This window comes from Symphodus melops, assembly GCF_947650265.1.
Source record: "Symphodus melops genome assembly, chromosome: 8".
Taxonomy (NCBI): Eukaryota; Metazoa; Chordata; class Actinopteri; order Labriformes; family Labridae; genus Symphodus; species Symphodus melops.
In genome coordinates, this window is record NC_136698.1 from 11,309,770 (window position 1) to 11,329,992 (window position 20,223).

The 20,223-nt window shown below is 39.5% G+C and overlaps 1 protein-coding gene across 1 annotated transcript in view; it reads right to left on the minus strand.

The window, feature by feature from the left end:
- Positions 1-574: 574 nt before the first annotated feature.
- The window catches only part of atp13a3 (ATPase 13A3), a 34,831-nt gene continuing 15,182 nt past the window's right edge, over positions 575-20,223 (minus strand). The window contains exons 8-34 of the mRNA XM_079350301.1: positions 19,916-19,985; positions 19,272-19,406; positions 18,571-18,643; positions 17,737-17,868; positions 17,404-17,586; positions 16,982-17,139; positions 16,052-16,240; positions 15,677-15,738; positions 14,965-15,115; positions 14,625-14,744; positions 14,286-14,303; positions 13,710-13,863; positions 13,472-13,592; positions 13,147-13,271; positions 12,215-12,375; positions 11,580-11,708; positions 11,388-11,467; positions 11,174-11,216; positions 10,948-11,057; positions 9,988-10,084; positions 9,816-9,888; positions 9,475-9,652; positions 8,509-8,687; positions 8,331-8,419; positions 8,059-8,139; positions 6,218-6,310; positions 575-5,023 (exon numbers count right to left, since the gene is read on the minus strand). Coding sequence (XP_079206427.1) covers positions 4,826-5,023; positions 6,218-6,310; positions 8,059-8,139; positions 8,331-8,419; positions 8,509-8,687; positions 9,475-9,652; positions 9,816-9,888; positions 9,988-10,084; positions 10,948-11,057; positions 11,174-11,216; positions 11,388-11,467; positions 11,580-11,708; positions 12,215-12,375; positions 13,147-13,271; positions 13,472-13,592; positions 13,710-13,863; positions 14,286-14,303; positions 14,625-14,744; positions 14,965-15,115; positions 15,677-15,738; positions 16,052-16,240; positions 16,982-17,139; positions 17,404-17,586; positions 17,737-17,868; positions 18,571-18,643; positions 19,272-19,406; positions 19,916-19,985 — 3,202 coding nt within the window. The 3' untranslated portion in view covers positions 575-4,825. The remainder of the gene's footprint in view (positions 5,024-6,217; positions 6,311-8,058; positions 8,140-8,330; positions 8,420-8,508; positions 8,688-9,474; positions 9,653-9,815; positions 9,889-9,987; positions 10,085-10,947; positions 11,058-11,173; positions 11,217-11,387; positions 11,468-11,579; positions 11,709-12,214; positions 12,376-13,146; positions 13,272-13,471; positions 13,593-13,709; positions 13,864-14,285; positions 14,304-14,624; positions 14,745-14,964; positions 15,116-15,676; positions 15,739-16,051; positions 16,241-16,981; positions 17,140-17,403; positions 17,587-17,736; positions 17,869-18,570; positions 18,644-19,271; positions 19,407-19,915; positions 19,986-20,223) is intronic.

Consider the following 20,223-nt stretch of genomic DNA (forward strand, 5'->3'; position numbering starts at 1 on the left):
TGAACATTTGCTTCTTATACTTTACTTTATTTCCGTTTATTTTAGCCTTATTTCCCATGTTCACTGTGGAAATACACCAAGATAAACTCCCTATACATGTAAATGTGCTTGGCAATAAAAAAACCCAATTCTGATCAACAACAAAAAAAGTCTCCTTCACAACACATGCAAACACTATGATTAAAAATGTTGTCACACATTTGTAACTTGAGGCCTGATTTCCTTTTATGTGCTTACGATAAATTATCTGCAAAATGATTATATCTTGATCAATGATGCCCAATGAAAACAGATTATGCAAAGACATGCAGCCGACTGTTTTGAGCACATTTATTGAAAAGAAAGAAATCAAGATAAATCTGAAATACGATCGTCGGGGGGGAGGAGAAAGAAATGAAAATAAATACAAAATAAATTAAAAGATACAAAAAACTGTCATAAAATGTACATTTCTGCCAATAAAACAATGCATTTCTCCAAACAAGCCCCTTGCCAAGGTGTGGGAGCTTCAAACTAAAATCACACCAAACAAACTGAACTGAGAGAGTGAACATACAGATGGACTGTCAGGAAGTTTTAGCAACAGTACATTTTTATTCTTTGATTCTTCATTACAAATAGACACATTTCCCTGAGGAAACAACATCCACATGAGGCTTCAAAAACTCTGTGGCTGACTCGATCTCAATGCCATTTGCTGTTCTGTTAAAAATGCATGATGTGAATAAGAGGCCGATGCTAACTGTCAACAGTCGGTATATGTTGTACCTGTATGAGAGCAAAGAGGTTTCAGCATTAAATTCATTGCTTTGACAAAGCAGTGTCAGATTAGAAGGCAAAGCTGTAGCGTTGAAGAAAAGCAGTAGTATTTACACTTTGCAGATAAATGAATTGATGACTTTTCTGTATTAAGGTGCAGTTTTGACACAGCTTAGACTAAATCATTTTGCCCATAGCAGCAATATAATCACTTCTACAATAGACTGCTGGTATTGAGCAGCAATGCACATTCTTTTTGCCAATTACATTTTAATTTGACATGGATAGAAAATATTTTTAAACAGACTGAAATAAGTACATTTAGTGATCAAACAGAAAAGTATAAAGACTGACACTGTGAACTTGTTTAGAGGAGGTGCCAGAAAAATGAACGTGTCTAAATGAATTAAATTCCCTTCTTGTGTTAAAATATTGAGATCATAGAGAAGCAACCAGCACAGAGGATTTAATTTACTTCAGTACCCTGAAGTACAAACAAATAAGTCCATTCAGGCTGTTCCGTTTAATCGTCTGCAAATGCTAATGCAGACACGAGGTGCATAAAGTTCACCGAAGACAGAAACAACATTGAACCACGTGCCCCAATTATACTTCACAATATCTGAGTTATATTGTGTGCTAAATGCCCAGGATGACCAAAGAAGGAAAATCCAAGATAATGAAAGTGATTAACAAAATTGAGTCAAATAAACCCAAAAGACATAAAACAAAAGTAGACTTAGAACTGATTGTAACACAGTACCAAAATAGTAGAAAAACACACCAGCCCTTTGATAATCCAAAAACCCATACATTTTTAATAACTAAATTTTGACTTCTATGCACACACTAGACATGAATATCTCATATATACAGATAGAATTGAATATATATTATAACGTTTACTTTTAAAGTAAGTTTCTACTGAATCAAATCATATTTGAGAGAATTTAACACCAGCTAAAGACGGAACTTTTTCTTCATTTTTCAAATGGAGGTGAAAAGAAAACTCTTTGGAAATAGATTTAATAAACATTGTATTGCAAACAATTTTTCCTTTTTGTTCTTTGTACAACATTCAATTTTAACCTGACTAAAAAAGAAGTGACTCTAAATAGACAAAAGAAAAGTTTAGTCATACCAGCATAATTGTTATCGACCAGAAATAATTAACGTCCATATTTCTGATCATTTTCTTTAGAATCATTTTATCGATTGGCACAAGAACGTCCATTAGAGCCATATTGTGCATTTCTCAATCTTTTTTTTTTTTTTTTTCCCATATAAATATATCCTTCTCACACTATTAATCTACCCAAAAATACTATAACAAAATATTATAACTTTGCTTATTGAATAAATAATGTAATCGTTCAAAGTATGGGCACAGATCACATTTGAGTTTGTCAATAAACAATATAGATTTTTGATTTTATTACCAATAGCTGAACAGTAATGGCTTTTAGGAACTGAGCAACTTCTTCTTGACTCCTGTAATTACAGATACAGTATGAAATGTGTCGTGATCTCTTTTCTATATGAATTAAATAATTACAGTCAAAGGACGAGCGAAATGTGAAGTCACATGATGACGAGTCATGTAAGACAGTGTTTTTCAAACAGATATTGTTCCATATCTTTGGAGGAGAAAGAGCAACGTTACACATACTTTGAAAGACCTTTGAATTGTTGTACTTTGGGACACAAGACTAGTTTCACCCATATCATTCATGAAAGGCAGGTTGACATAAGTATAGTTAGAACCGGCCAGCATTGTGCGTTAAAGTTGCACTCCATCCTTAACATGCTTCTTTGAATATCAAACACTTTCTCCAGCAGCTTCCATTGACTTTCAATTGCTGTGCTTATCTCTGAATCAATGACTTCATTTGATTGTCAATGATCCATTCATGAGGCACGTAATTCATCCACTCATTTAACATCTGCCTCTTCATCTGATCAGACAAACACTTCACAATCCAGTCTCCCTTTTTTTTTTTTGAGAAGGACGCTACAAATTTTTCCTCCAACCTTAATGTTTGTGATGAAACAAGTGTTTGATATTTAAAAAAGCTTTTGGGAAAACACCAGCAAAATTAAAACAAAGGAGTGGGTGAACATACAATATAGCCCTTAGCTCTCCATGCAAGTAGCCTATATTCAATGCATGAATACAATTGTATATGGTCCAACCATAGTATGCAGCATGTGTTGTTGCATGGATGTTTAGTGCGGAAGAGCAGCGAGCTGATGAGATTTAAATGCTTTGCCTTTTCTTACATCATTTGAATCAGTCTTCCATGGGAAGAATTTTTTTTTTTTTTTTTTTTAAACTAAAGGAGATTTATTAGTACTGCTGGCTTCCTCAAGCTCATCTGACATGACCATGTAGGTGAATGATGCATATGATTTCATGCATGAAGTTAACTTTCCACAGTAACCAACCATATTCATGCGGCTTGTTTGCAGAGTTCTCCAAAATAAAGAGATGTTGATGCAAATGTTTCTAAAGTAATGACTGCATTTGTAGTGATATTTTCAGGATTCAAACAATCATGTCTGTAGATCATGATGATAGGTAGCTGGCTTCATGCAAGTCACTGTAAGATTTCCGTTCCCCGTCTGATGTCATAATGTGCTGACAGGGTTCGACTCATAGATGCAAAAATACTAGATTCTACATGTTTTAATACACTGGGCGCCCAAGGTGAGAGCTGTTCTTAGATCCTATGTCTCAACAGTGAAACAAAAAGTTTCATGTGAAGGAGTGCCAGAGGAAAGCCCAAATGTTCCCCGTCGAACAAGACTAATGAGCTAGCCTTTCGTAACAGTTGTTCAACGGCTGGTTCAAGGAGATGAAAAAGCTGGACCATAAATGTCTAACCATTTCCATGGCAACACATGAAATATACTGTGTTACATTGTCTCACAAAGCTGAAATGTCTTTAGATTTTTTTTGTTTACTTTTCTGTGTTATAACCATAAAGCTAAAAAAAAAAAGACAAAAACAATGGAGATACTTCCACAGCACGTTGGTGAGAAAAGATGAACCTGTCTCCCTCACCGTTCTCTTGAAGTCCTTTACTTTTTTTATGAAACATGATGTTTGAATCTATATTATGTTTCGCCCTCATTAGGAGTGAAAACGCAATCACAGATAAGTGTCATCATTTAGTCGTCTAATTGATCTGTAAAGTAGGAAATTGTGTACATGCTGCCTGGCGTTCAATGGATAAACCTTGCAACAGTAGTCGATCAAAGATTTCCAATCTTCTACATCCTACAAAGCCCTGATCCTCGTTCTTCAAAAAGAGTCCAAAGCTGTAAAAGGCCACTACATACATGTAGTAGCAATCAAAGTCAAAAAAGAGTATCTATGCATCAATCCACCCGTCCTCCACTCCACCATTTGCTCCTGCTTACTCTCCACTTTAAAAGAGAAAGTTATTTCCCTGCCCCCCTCCCCCCCTCCTCATCCAGCTGATTTCTTCAGTCATACTTTTATCACTGGCCGTTTCAGTCAGAGTGGGTAGTTCGTTTTAGGAATTTAGTTTTAAACAGACTTTATTTTTACTTATTTTGTTTCAACTTCACTAAAAGTTGACATCTAGTTTAAACGGTCTCTTAGTTATTCTATAATCATGGCATTAAAGCAGTCATTCAACATTCTCCTAGGAAATTGTGCCAGCACATATATGTAAGAGGAACGCTCTGAATTGGACCGGCTCCGGGGGGCTCTATTTTGTACTTGTACACTTTCTAAAGTATATTGAGCTGAAAAGGTCATCTACTGAGGTCAACAAAACTGACCTGTGATGGGGCTCCAGTTAGTATTGCTTGGGATTTAAATGACATTTACACAAGCTACAGAGACCTGAGAGCGCATGAGTTGGAGAGCCAGAGTGCTGAGATGACTGAAACTGATTTATTTGGTGCTCATGTGTAAGATTTGAGCAGTACAGTCTCTGGAACGACATGTCTCAACCCAATTTAAGAGATTGTATTGTGTGTTCCCTGAACACATGTTAAGGAGTACATTTAATACTTGGACGAAGTGTGGGGGGGGCTAGGAGTTGACCATGATGTGATAGGTGGAGCCGTTCTCTGGGCGGGGCTTGGCTTCAGTGGTGGTTGTTGGCTTTGGAGGCCAGTCAGGGTCCACACTTAGCTCCTGGGCCAGATGCATGTAGCGGGCCTTGGGTGCCATCTTGCGCGGGCAGCACATCCAGGACAGACACTTGTATGTGCCCAGGTTAATCCCCCTCTGAAAACAACACAGCCATTAACAAATAAATACAAACGCCTCAGGAAGAAAGAAGATCAATGAAGAGGTTTCACAAACCTGTCATGTTTTGTTCAGGTTTTCTTTAAGATTTTACTAACATGCAAAAAAAGAAAAAAAAAAGAAAAACTACCATGCTTATTAAACTTTTCACATGCACACGATAAAACTTAAGAGCCACTGCTGGACGCATTGCATCAAGAATGCAGGCATGCAAGTCATTCAAAAAGAATTGTAGCATGATAATTAGAAGGAGTTGTCTGTAGACAGCTTCAAGAGTGAGCTACTCCTTAAAAAACAAGCTCATGGAGTCAAAGATCAAAACAAACAAAAGATTCAACAGCAGGTCTCAGGATAATATTTTTTTAAAATAAAACAAAAAAAGTTACATTTCCATATTGACATTAGTTTGGAAAATCCTGCTTTGATTTGATGTTAACAGTACTTAATAGGAAGCCCTGACAGTAATTATCTAGAGATTAGCACAGTCAAGCTAAGTATGGCCCATAGGCTTAATGGGGAATGCAGCAGAGGAAGGGAGGCGAGGAAGCAAGCATTCACACTTCTAAAAAAGTCAAACAAAGGAGATATCCAAGGTATGGGAATGGTGTGCAAATTCAGAAAGCATCTCTTATAATTAGTGATAAAATTTAAACTATAAAAACACCACACTATCAATGTGTGTAGAATGTTCTTTTTTAATCATTAATATGAATGGCACACATTGTTCACAACATGTCAGTCTGTAAGAAGTACGTCACCTTAAGAAATTGTTCTATGGAAGGAAAGCTGAAGTCAGCCTTCTTACTATGAAGCCTGCCTAATGTAGCTATTAGACTGCAAAGAATGCTGATTAAAGGCACTATCTAAAAGAGGTGAGGGCATCAACCCACTTTCCTGAGCGTAAATGTGTTCATCACTGACCACCACGAGCGGGTGTAGTATAAAATGCAACTGTAATCAAGCCCTGGATAGAAAGCCCATCAGGGGGACAGGAGAAGGACGAGGACAGATTGGGATGCGACTGACATCTGGCACATGCATGTCTTGGTTAAGGGTTACATTCAGAAAGTGTGCTCTGTGGCATTGGAGGGAAGAAGAAGGGACAGAGAGAGGGAACATCACACAAGAGGAAAGTGAAAGGGTTGAAGAGGAAAGGTGTCATATTTTCCCAACCTGTGGTGTCTGGGCGGCAGGAGTGTCGACAAAGCTGCCCTGTTTGTCTCGGCTGAACACAAGCTTCCATAAGATGATGTCAAGGACGAAGGTCTATGGAATAGCGCAGTGGGCAGGGAAAGAATTACAGAGAGGCTAATTTGATTTTCACAGTGTCTGTTATTGTTGTTTTTTTTTTTTCAGCTCTTCAGTTGTTTTTACTCAACCACAATGTGTCAAAGATTTAAACAATCATGTGAGGCAACTTCCCCCTCCCCACTCAGCAGTGTTTGTCATTACATTTGACATACAGTATTAGTAAGAAAGAGTGCATTGATTCTGTTATTAAAAAAAAACAAAAACTTAAATGTTGATCATATGCCAAATCATTTGGTGTTACTTATGGTACATTGTGTAAGTGAATATATATATGCACTGGTAGTTCAGGATGTAGCATCAGCTAACAGGGCTTTCACACTTGTAGAAATCTCCTGAAAAATTCAGGATATGTCCTGGAGAAGATGTATATGTGCACACAAACAGCTCGGACTTCACCTGGAGTTTCTCCTGTCAGACCCCTAGTATTTTTTCCAGCAGCCAATACGAGTGAGCTAATGTGGGAACGTCGCAGGACGTTATCCCGAGAATTCTCCTCGAGCCAAAAGGACGGGGAGTGACGTTTCTACACGGTTACTGCACGGTGCAGTAATGCTGCATTCATGCGCAACTCAGGTCGGCCAAGTTTCAGAGTTGGGAAGTCGTTCTTCCGGCTTCAGTCTGTTCACCTGATTTCGGTTCGGAAAGTTGAAACAACGGCACAAAAAAGCGTTGATGCTACGAAAAGATCGGCAAAATGTAACCGTTTAAAGTTAAACTTAAGCGAAAAGTGAATGTGTAATACGTGAATTAATAATAAGTATGTCAACATTATCCAAACTTATTTTGCCCCCCTTTTGATGATGACTCTAGTGTCAAATCGGGCACCTAATTCTCTCCGACTTTCCAAGTTGATGTTCCAACTTCAGCAGGTGTTAATGTGCATTTTACAACTCAGAAACTTTTTTTTCCGATGTGCCCGACCCCACATGAATGCAGCATTAGAGTGTATGCATGCGACCACTGTGATCACCGTGCACATAATTAAACGACTGCATCATGTGTTTTCTGTTTAGCAGGATGTTGTTCTCCGCTCTTCTGTAAATATTGTCATTCCTTTGTCGTGTAGCTGGCTCTGTTGCTTCGTCCGCTACTTCCGCGTTGTTGTTTTTTTTTTTTTTTTACGACACATCTTACCTCAGGAGACCCCCCGCCCCCCCTCCCGTCTGACAGTCTCCAGCTGTGAGGGGCATATGTGAACGGCAAGGTCGGGAGAATCTCAGGACCAGTCCTTCCGTAATTATCTAGATATTATCCGGAGTGCACATGTGAAAACGGCTTATGACATCTGTTAGGTAGTGTACAGATGCAGGGATTTCTACGAGGAAATTGGTAGTATTATCCTGCTCTTCTAAGTATGGCAGGCCAAAAAATGTCTTACAGAGCATCAGTCTGCAACAAAACTTTAACAAGATGAACGTGTGCTGCTTTGGGGAATTTCAGAAACCCAACAAAAGCAGAAAATCACTAAAACCTAGCTTCAAGCGGTCAGATATAAACTGTTAAGTTTCAAGTGTTCTCAAGCTCGCCTCTTAAAGACAGGAACACTTGGTTCAAAACACTTTAGCTTCTCACAGATTGTGTTTGATCCTGCTGTTCAGCTGAATGAGACAAAGATGAGCACACTGCATGAAAAAACAAAAACTTGACATGAGGGTAAAAAAAAAAAAAAGTATTATTACTATGGGTTCAACTGTGTGTCTTACCTCCATTACAATAGACGCAGCGGCGTTGACGAGGATAATGAGGAAGAGTTTAACTCTCCACTCAAATGGGACACACACAATCTGTGCAGAGTGAGAGAGATAGACTTTCAAACCCTGATCATCAGAGATCAAAAACAGCATTTAAATGATATCAATATATAAACACAGAATGATACTCTACATGAAAGTAAGAGCTGAGTAAAGGTGTACGTACATGTATGGTTTCTATACGATTGATTTGATAGATGGTCCTACATTTGATGTCGTCTTACCTCGAGAAACTCATCAATGCTTCTGACAGGGTAGAACATGATGAACAGCAGGAAAACGTACAAACAGAAGGCAGACAGCACAAAAGGCCCTGGGGAGGGGACAGACAAGTTCATAACAATGAAATGTTTCTCGTCTCAGAACGGTTCTACTGGTGTCAAATCAGTTAGGCTTTCTTACAGTTCTTGTAGCTGGGCTGTCTGAAAGGTTTTCCTTTCGAGAAAACGATGGCAACAATGAGATACTGGAAGCAGGAGACGTAGAAGAGGCTGGTGTTCTCAAAGTTCTGGATGTTGTGGTCGTCCAATTCGGTGTCGTTGTGGTCAGACGCGTTCCCGTGTGATGAATGGTTGCAGACGCTAAGTGAGACGAGAGTTCAGTTATTAAACGAGCAGTCTGTGGTCATCGTAATATTGAAGTGAGCACATGCATGTGACAGTTACTGAGAACAAAAGCAAATTATTTTTACATCAAGGCGGCGACAAATCCTGAAATACAGTAGCTTACTATTATATTGTTGTACGTCTTATTGCTGTAATTACATACATATATATATACACGTGTGTGTGTGTGTGTGTGTGTGTGTGTGTGTGTATATATATATATATAAAGTATATGTATGTATGTATGTATGTATGTATGCATTCAATAGATACAAACTAGGCACAACTGACATTCTCTGACATTTCAGCAGACAGAATCCCTTTTCTTTTTACGGCTTTAATGGGAAGTTATTTGCAGGAATGCGCAATGAAGAGTTCAAAGACTTAAATGAGACCCTTGACATGTAGCTATCGCCATCTGGTGGTACTTGTACATTACTATAAAAGGATAACTTGGCTGAGTCATCATTATTACATCCACTCAGTGACAGAAATAATTAACACCCAAGATAAGTAGTGCTGAAAAATTAATAATGTCATGATTATGATATTAAATGTAATGTACTGAGGATTTGTTTAAAGTGATTATTTGGCTTTCATATAAATTTAGATGCAACAGGAACACATCCAATCTGCCTTTAGAAGCGAGCGGACTTTGGTTGTGTAAACTGAGACGATTGGAGATGTTGTATTTGAGGAAACAGAGTAGGTAACATTTATATTATGATGGGTCTTTTGGCCGTCGTACAGCAGAGGCACTCACTCTGTATGCGGTGTCCAGACTGTGTACCAGGGCTGGTGTCGGACCCAGAGGAAAGTGATGGTCTGGAAGCCCAAGCAGATGAGGATCTGGGTCAGCACAGAGAACAGGAGAGGCCCTGAGATCAGACCTGATGGGGGGCGACGGGCCACCAGTTCTTTCCACGCTGGGTTTAAACTCACTGGAGAGAAGCAGAGGAAGGGAGACTGATGAATATTGGCAGAGGAGAGGGCAAGGTGAAGAGGTATAAATTAAAGATATGGATCAAGAAAAACAAAAGCAAGGTGAACAACCATAGGCTAAAATAAAATGCTTAGTTTTTCGTTAGTTTTTCTTATACTCACTGGTGAAGACAATCAGGAGGATGATGGCAATGTCAATAAAAAGGAACTGGAAGTCTCCTAGGTTACTGAGGATCTAAGAAACATGAACAGACAGTATAAATCTGTGTTCAGAGTAAATTCTGTGTCGTCCCTGAATGTCTTCTATCTTCACTTGTGGAAGCAGCATACTTACAGAGTAGAGGAGAGTGACACTAATGTACTGGATGATGCTGTAGAGCGCCATGAACTTGAAAACACAGAAGGAGGTGATGAGAGCAGCGCGCCCCTCCCTGTAAGAATAAGTAAACATTGTGTCACCGCAATGCAACCCGACCAGTACGTCATCAGTTCATACAAAACAAAAAACAAAAACTTTAGTGCTACTAGTCAAGCCCCGTTTCCACCAAGTGGTCCAGTATGGATCAGTACAGTTTGGTTCTTTAAAGCCTGATCCTCTTTGCGTTTCCGCAGCCAACCGTTCCTGCCATATTTGGTAGACGGCATTCAAGCTGGATGGCGATAGCTAAGTCAACTACGTAGTAACGTGACATCATAGCAGCGCGACAGTGTACGCCTCAAATAAATTCAATAAAGAAGGAAAACGCGACAAAGTAAACAAAGACCAACAATGGAAGACATCCAGCGATTCATCGAAGATTTGTTTTGGAGAAGGATGTGTGCCGCGAGAAAAGCCATATAAAACAATCGACTGGGTATTTAAACATGGTGGGGTTGCGTTTGCTGCTGTCGCACAGGAAGTGACCACTCTTTGGACCAATCAACAGACTGCAGTGTTTAGCTCCTCCTTTTAAGGTCGGATCAATATTCTTGGCAAAAAGTAGGACGGTACGGGTCGGTAAGTTGGGAATCTTTCCCAGCTTTAGGCTATAGAAGCGTGCCATACTGAGACGAACCGAACTGAACCGCTTGGTGGAAACCTAAATTGAAAATCTAAATTGGTCTATTTAAAAGAATGGTTTGGTTCAGGCTTTGTTGTGTTCACATGGATAAAGTCAACCCAATGCAAAGCTCAAGACTCAAAAACTTCACCAAATGAAAAAGCATTTCAGAAGTATTACTTTCACAATTCACATTAGCTTCTTCATTTTTAAATACATCATGTAATACATTAACAAAAAGGAGGAAAAGAGACCTTATGAGGCTGGGGACACAAGAGATGTTTGGGGTCCTGGAGGTGAAGGGAGAGGCTACGGACGCCTCAAGCTCAGACAGGGAGATGCCACCATGAGCCCTCTTAAGAGCCTAAGAGAGGAAAGTAGGAATCATAAAGTATGACCAGACATCAATCAGTTCACATCCTTTTTTTTTTTTTAAACTGCTTTCAAACTAGTGATTGCTTTACAAGTGTTTGTACGTACCCCACAGTCGTTTGCTCCATCTCCACACATCCCCACAAAGTAGCTTTAGACAAATGTAGAGCAGTGACAGTGTGAACAATGTGATTGATTATTTCTCAAGAAGGATCATAAAAATCTGCTGCTGCTCATCATTTAAGAAAGCCTCTCAGTTGCATGATTAAATACTTAGGCTGTCAGAGTATAGCTACATGATTTATTTGACAAAAGGACTTACTCGACACCCTGCAGCGCCTCAATTAACTGGGTTTTCTGGTCAGGGGCCATTCTGGCAAACACTGTCCCATGTAGCACAAGCTAAAAAAAAAAAAAAAACAGAGTGCACCATCATTTCAACTGACATAAAGATTCAAGGAGGTTATTGTAGATGTAGCAGCAGAGCCCACACTCATCGAGGAGATCACTGTACCTTTTGAAGCATGTCAGGGAAATGCTCCTCAATGACAGCAAATGATTTTCCATTCATAGCGAAGTGGTACAGCTCTTGTGGTTTTTGCTCATCTACATGGAAATTATCCTCCAAACTGATTGTCACTTCCTGTTAAAGTCATACAAGTAAGGCTTAGAGGCAGAACATGAAAAGTATGTTCCTTTTCAAACCAATTGTTCAGACTCTGTCACAACAATTCAAGATTTTGATGTTTCATAATAATCAAATATTATTGACTTATTTTTCTTGGACCTAGTTATGATACATTTGATGGAACATTAGTCATTTGTAAGTATTTGTTTTTAGACCGTATCTGTAAATGATAGTAGAAAGAAGCCTAAGTGACGCCACCCTTTGGTTACTTCAGGGGGCTTTGGAGAACTGTTAATGTTGGAAATGCTTTCTAACTTTTAGTCAGATCTTTGACCGACAATTGAAGCACGTATGGGAATCTTGTTCAGCTCGGATTGGGTGCAAGGGAAAACCTTTAGTTGTAGACATGCTTTGAATGCGTCTTTCTATCCGGTTCGTTTATCAATGTGTATGCCTCAATGCAGCCTGGCACTACTTGTGTGATCGTGCTGGCTGGCTATGCTTTTTCTCTAAATCCTCACCTCCAGGCGAGGTGTCTTGCTTGGTTTGTCAGCGTATCTCCAGGTGATCTTGGCAGCTTGTCCATTATGTGGAGGGAAGGCATCAGCAATAATGACAGTGTCCTGGGGAGGGATCATCCCACAGTCTCGGGCCACAGAGATGGCGGTCAGCATGTTGTCACCTGGAACATGAATACAGCGCGTGTCCTATTTTGCACTTTAGCTCCATCTCCACACAACATTTCAGGGGTGATATGCCTCCCTTTTGCTATCTTGGTGACAGCTGTTTATGTCAGGTAGATTGAATTCATCTTATTGTCCTTGCTCCATTTGACCTATGTTGGGCTACTACTAAAATATCCAGCAAAGTCAGACATTTAACTGTGAAACCTCTTAAAAAATAAAGTGAATATCTGACACCTTCCAGAGAACAAAAGATGATCTGTGTAAGTTTCTATATTTCCTCTTTTAGTCACTTTATCACAAATAAACACACTTTAAAAAGTCCCATCCTTCAAAATAAGGTCAGTGAAAAGGATTTATGTAAGGCAGGCGGTCTGCCAGGAGGTCATACATTTGTCACAGGTTACTGAATTCCTTTTCAGCTTCAATGTCTGAGGCTTTCCAAAGGACTGTATTTTATTTTAATACTTGTGTAGCAACTTCCACCACACAGATTTTAAAGACAAAGCCAAGCCAGGAAGTTTTTACAATCCTCTGGTACATGTTGTTAGTTAGTTTGTGCCAGTCACACTGAGCAACCTAGAAAAAGGTATTAGATGAGATTAAAGGTAGAGCAGATTGAATACCAGAGAGATTAAATTATTCTTAGTGCCAAAACACAGATTGCCAGACTCATTATGTATTAGGTTTCCTTTTGGAGCCCCAGTGTGTGCTGGTGTGTTTATAGAGAATATATTGATGCATTGATGAGATGAGATTGGTGGACTAACCTGTAACCATGACAGTGCGAATGTGTGCTTGGTGGAGGTCTTGCAGAACCGCCGGGGTTTCTGCCTTCAGCTTGTTCTGCATGATGATCAGACCAAGGAACTCCATGTTTGTCTCGATGTGATCCCTTGTGTAAAAGAAAAGCAAACATTGTAGTGCGTCTACGACAAAAATAATTACACATTCGCTTTCTAAATGATTGTAAATTAACAGTTTAAATACAAATGGTTTCCTTGGTTAATCATTGTTGCATTTAAAGTTGCAACAATTGTCTGTAGAGTTTACAATATAGACAAAAACTATTATAGTCATTAAAAAGTCTGCCACCTGTTGACATTTTGGACTTTGTGCCAGGTGAGTTTTGATTCAAGTCGTCGATGAGCCAGAGCTATGACCCTGAAACCCTGCTTGGTGTAGCCCTCCAAAACCTCTGCAAAGTTTTCTGGCACTATGAAGAAGCCGAGAAATACCAAATTAGGACAATCAGAGACAGGTGGAAAGCAAAAAAAAAAAAAAAAGAAGGCACGTCTAACCTGTGTGGATTTTGATAAAATCTACTCCTAACCTGTCTCTTTCCTGCAAAGACAAGCCACCACCTCTGGTGCGCCCTTTACGTAAGCATCCATGCGTTTCTCCCCCAGCAGACGAGCCACCACACTCATTCGCTGGAGTGCTGAGGAAAAGGGAAACTGGCGGACAATACCGATCTCGTACGCTGACTGCACATACACACACAAAAACAGAACAAAGTCTTTATCTTCTGTGTGAAAGAGACGATAAAAAAATAAAAAATGCTACTTTATTACTGACTTAATAAACAAAGACTTCTTTTAGAAGGATATCTGGAGACTCACATGCTCGGTTGACAAGTTGATAAAAGCCATATACAGATGTCAACTTATATATATATATACACATAATCTCAAACATAGAGAAATTCCCCTGAATTACCAACAAACAGATTTGAAACTTTAAAATTGTAAATCAACTTTGTAAATACTGTCAAGTTGGTCAATTTAACAATACTATAATTGAAATATTCTTTCCAACATCACTTCTATAACTCTTTATAATGTATGTATGCTCATTAGTAAGAAGTGAGCTGCTCTTTCGATGTGAATAGAGGAAGCAGAATACTTACGGAGAGCTCGTATAACTCCTAAAAAAAAAAAGAGAGAACAGTGGGATGAGTCAGTGGGGAATTTATAAGCCAGTCCTTCAGTAATGTTGCTTGTCATTTTATGATGGTAGTGTTTTTCGAACACACTTCTTTGCTTAGATTACAACTAATACACTGTAAATCATTTGTCACCTTTCAGGTACAGATTTTAAAACATTTCTGATCTATTAATTAGGAATGTTACATGTGAATGTGTTTGTTTGCAATGAAAAGAAAGCGTCAAATATAAAGATTTCAGACTTTCCCCTGACTTTGAGCTCGTGTGATTATACTGTGGAGCCATTAGGTTCATATCCATACCATGTCCTGGTCTGGTGACGCAGCAGGCTCTGGGGGCAACAGCTGTTTTGGGGGCCGAACCACAGTGGGCATGATACGATTGTGGAGGGCTGTTTCCTCCTCGGTGGCTTCTTCCAGGAGCTGAGCAGAGAAAGATTTAAGTGATAACCGACCAGCAAACATACTTTAAATCATTTCACTTTTTTTTTTCTCTCCATGTGAAACGCTGAAGAAAATTAATTATTGGGATTCTCAGTCACTCATTTTGCCAATTCACTTTTAAGAGTGGCCAATCTAATATCATTCCCACTTTTCTATCCTGACCAATAAAACACTTTTATACTGATACGTAGCAACTCACCCAGCCTGTGGCCTCAAACATTTTTAGGTCCAATGGGTCTCCAGACAGCTGGCCGTCTATTTTGGTGAGAGAGTGGCAGGTGGCCATACAGGCCACAAACTGGGACTTGACAAGGTTTTCCTTATAGGCATTTTCCTCTGACAAGTGGAAACTGAAGGGCAGGAGAAACAGGATTTGGACAAGAAAGGATTTTACTCCGACATATACATGGGGAAAATGTGAATCTAAAAACACATTTAAATACAGTAAAAAATAAATAAATAAATCAGGATGTGAATAAAAAGTCATTCAGATGGAATGGATTTCACAGCAATGTTAAACATATTTAGTTAAAATGCATCATCATGTTGATATTTAACTCAAGAATATTTCCTTAATACTATCTACAGGATCAATAGCAAACTTTTTAAATCTCAAGATTCAATATTCCTACACATTACAAAATCTCATCCACATCCATAAAAGTCACTGTGCAGCCCAACAGCATCTATACAGTTAGTAAGTGGGCTCTCGTAGGTTGAGGATCTTCTTCATTCTAAATAATATTTAATTCATCATTACGCACTGATTTGAAAGGAGAAAGAAGAGCTTCAGAAAGCACAATCTCAGCTATGGCTAAACCAGAACAGTGACTTCCCTGATCTTTCAGGTGAAAATGGTCTGAACCGTGATTATTTCAACACTTTATAAATCTGAGCACAGGTGAGCTTACCTCCCGTTCTCAACCCTCTGAACTCCCCACAGATCTAACCCATCTTCTGTCAGAGTTCCAGTCTGTAATTAAACAAGAAACACATTTGGATTTGGTTTCTGTCTTCAGAAGTGAAGTGAAGTGAGTGAGTGAGTGAGTGAGTGAGTGAGTGAGTGAGTGAGTGAGTGAGTGAGTGAGTGTATATATACACACACGATCCCAAAAATCATTATTACACACAAACACTGTTCATTCTGTAAAAATATATATAAAATACTCCAATTTGAAGATTGGAAGGTCCGAGTTCTTTGAATCAAGTTTTGCGATGTTGTCTACGTGTGTACTTACTATCCAAAGCTCAATGAGGTCAATGCTAAAAGAGACGCTCGTATTTACCTTGTCAAAACAGACCAGATTGATTTGTCCACAGATATTGATCCTCTGTGGGCTGATACAGAAAATGCCGATGTCTTTGAGCCGTCGCTGGGCGTAGACGATGCCAGCTGTCATGGCAGCGGGCAGCGCCGGTGGCACAGTGATAGTGATGATGTCCAAGGACTCAATGATGATGGTCTCAGCTGGAACCTGGGGGAGGCAGGAAGGAAAAGTTATCAGGGAACGTTTGCATTTTAGACAATCGCTCGTCTTTGGTCACTTTTTTTGATACACAGTCGAAATTTAAGAATTGCATAAAAGGAATTAACAGGAACCAGTTTGTACTGGGCGTTTTTCTGCTCCAGTAAAATAACAAATCCAGAGCATGGACTCAAAATGGCTGATCCTCCAAGTCTGCTGCTAATCCTACTACAACACTATAATCATACAACCGGCTTTATAAAGAGGGGGAAACTAATGCATCGCTCGGGTAATGTTACAATGCAGAAAACTGGTTCAGAAAGGTTTTGCCATGGGACATTTGACAGACAATGTTTGTCCCAGTGTGTCGGCCTCTCATTGTCAGTTTGCTTTGGATTGATTCTGCCCTCTAGTGGGAAAAAAAATCTATCAGTTTCCGTTTCAAGAGAGTTTGTTTACAGTACACAGAGTAAACTGTAAATTTACTGAGGAGTTAAAAAAAAATCCCTTGGATTTATTAGTATTCCTTTTGTTTTTACAATTGCTTTGTGCAGGTCTACAAACACGGTGTATTGTTCTGATACAGAACAAGTACTGTGTTTGTAAATCCACAAAGCCTCTGAATATTCCATGGGAAAGATTAAAATGAGATTTTTCTCAGATTTTCACATCCATGTGAAGGTATGCTACATTTCATTTGCTACGTTTCATTTCATTTTTTTAAAATCCACTCATGGCCTGCTACATTACCTTGTTCATGACGCTGAGGACAATGGAGTAGACGAAGCCTATTCCAGCCACAGCCACCAGACACAACAGGAAGAGGTAGGCATCGCGGTACAGCTTGAAGTCGGTGGGTTTTGGATAAAGGATGGAGCGCACTAACTGGCCTTTGGCTGTGCTGAAACCTGTAGGTTACACATTGCTATGAAGAACTGTGAGAAACTTCTCAATGTGTGTTTTGACATTATTTCCCGACTGAGGCTCAGGTCTCTGAACTGTGATGAATTCGGCTTAAATGGTCACAGAATTGTTTTAAGAATGTCTTATGTAGATATGACTTATAGTCTAAAAAGTTGTTAGCCTCGCTGGTCTGATCAGAACTGTGCACCAATGTAGAGACCATTCTAACTTGGACTGGACTTTATAAATATCACAAGAAACACGCGTACCTGTGCGGACCACAACAGCCTTGACCAGTTCTCCTGTGTAGAAACGGGTCTGGATGACGTTGGTGCCGCAGAAGAGTGTGTGTCTCTTGTACTCCTCTGTGTTGTAGGCACTGTCAGCTTCCTCCCCCCTCTCCCCGGGTGTCGGGTTTGGGAGGTTTGTCTTTGTCACGGGAACACTCTCACCTATGAGGGTTACACGAGTATTAGCACAGACTGCTTTCAGATTTACACACACACAAAATATACATGTATATTCATCTACAGATGTATTAAGTATCCTACTCTGGTTTCTCCTGTGTCATGAGCTAAACAAATGTTCCTATATTTGCTGACCTGTGAGCATGCTTTCATTGACGATGCAGGTGCCGCTGACCAGCACGGCGTCACATGGCATGATGGTCCCATTGCTGGGGATGATCATGACATCACCAGGCACAAGATCTGTAGACATGATCTCCTCGATATCTGCGAGGGGGAAAGTACAATGGAGAAAAGGTAAGTGGAGAGAAGCGTGAGTCACTGAAAAGATGACAGAAATTTAAGAGTGTGGAGAAAGGTGAAACGGAGCCAACAGTAGCAGATGGTGGGAGGGATGAGGAAAGAAATATTTTGTATGTCAGAGCCCCCGAGTCTTGTTCAGCACATCTTATTGCTCACGACTCTCTGGGCAGCAAGAAAAAAAAAAAAAAAAGCTGAGGCATCATAAGCAGAGTGCCAGATCTGGAGGTGAAAACACTGACAGCATTTTTTTCAGACTGAGGTTTAATTATTTTTGATTAACTCGGAATATGTCATTTTAAATGGCAACAGCTGATAAAACAAACACCTCTGCAGAAACAATCTCTTTTTTTAAAGGCATGCAGACATGACGACAGTAATGTCGAGAACATTTAAAGAATAAGCTACACTGGTTTTTTGGGGGGTTTTTTCTAAACACATTATTCATTCTTTCTCATAGCCTGCAATGTCCCACGCTGGCAGCCTTCTGGAGGACAGCCAACGCAGGGTGACTGTGTTATTGTTATTGAGTCTGAGCCAACACAGGAGCAGAAACTGTCAGATTTTGGATGGAAATACGGAAACTGTACGGCGTAGTACTCGCTGTGTTTTGCTGTTAAAGCGAGTCCCTGATATAAAATCTAAAGTGATAAGAGAAACCAAACAAACCTTTGTTGGCCCGGCATACAGACACACGGACGATACTGTGAGTTGCCACCATATCATGAAGCATGATGTATTGCTGGGGGGGGGAAAAAGAAGACACACTTTTGAGGTTGTGGATTTAAACACCAGGAGTAGTAGACATAGAGCAGAGGAGCCTGCACTACACACAAGAAGAGGAACATGTCTGATTTGGTCATGACCTGGCCAAGCACTGCAGCTGTTCTAATTACTGTGGTGTGTTTTAGAGGGTTGAGAGTGGCAAGCTGTAACTGTCCTTCATTTTAAGCTACTTTAACTCTTTTTTTAAAGGAACATCTGGCATGTGGTGTACTGTTTCTTGTAGCAGAATGTTAATTTCTTAGGAGGCAGATCTGAGATAATTGGAAAAATATATATTTATACTAAGTTGAGGTTTAATAACACTTGTGGGACTCATTTGATACCAGTACAACAAGACATACATTGTCAAAAGTCAGATTTAATTTGAATCGAGCAGGTTGTCCAACTCATATGTCAAAATCTTGGAACAAAGCTTCTGAATGCGAGGACATCTCACTTGCGGCTTAAGAGGTTCAATAATTACATTTACCTCATCACACCAAGTAACGTGCACAAATGAGAACCTATTTCTTTTCTTTCCATTGCGATTTGTTTTATATATGGCTTTGGATTCATGAAGAGTCCTGACCTTCTGTGGAGCTCACCTTTTTGATGGTGTACAGAGAGGTAGCTATGGATATGACCGACATGAATACAATGGCTGCAGCATAGTAGTAATACCCATCGACACTCCACAGGATCACACTGAAGAGCTGGAAGATGTAGAAAGGATTGAGGACCTGCAGGAGGACACAGAGAGACATTAGTATGGCATTTTCACAGATGAGAGCTTCAAAGACCAATAATAATTACTTTATAAACGGATAAGTACATCTACAAGGACAAAATGAAGAAAAATCAGTCAAAATCCTTAAATCCCAGCCCGATTCTAAAATGTGTCGAAAGACACTTCCAAACACTGGTCTGAGTGCAAAAGTTGATATGATGTATTTTATCGAACCTAAATTCAGAGTTAAAGACAAACATGCGTCTCTGTTCAGCGTTTCCACAACAACATGATATTCACAAGGGCCAAGTATATGTGTGTGTAGATAAGAGAATGGAAGGGAAGTAAGAAACGCAGAATAGGTTTTTTTTATTTTTTATCTATTTTTTTAAGTACAGTTTATAACCTATCCTTATATCAATATATATCCTGTACAAATACAAATAGGGTAGAACCCTCCCACCACCCAGGTACGGCATCGTTCTGTGGGAAACACTGCTGTTGATGCACACTGGACCCTACCTCTTTGATAAGCAGCTTGAAAACTGAAGGCACTTTCACTGCAATTTCATTCACTCCGAAGAACAATCTCCTGAGAAGAGGTGAGAGAGACATTTATGAGCTGGTTAAAGTGAACAACTCCATCTGAAAAACATACATGCACATGCACGCAAGGGGCAGCAGGAAGACATACCAACTGTACCACTGAAGGTACAGGGTATGAAGTATTAGTTGATAACAGTAGTTAAACATAATTTCAATTTTGTTTCCTCATGGACTTTTACTCATTACATTTATCTGCAATCTTTATAGTGTAACTAGTCTTTGTA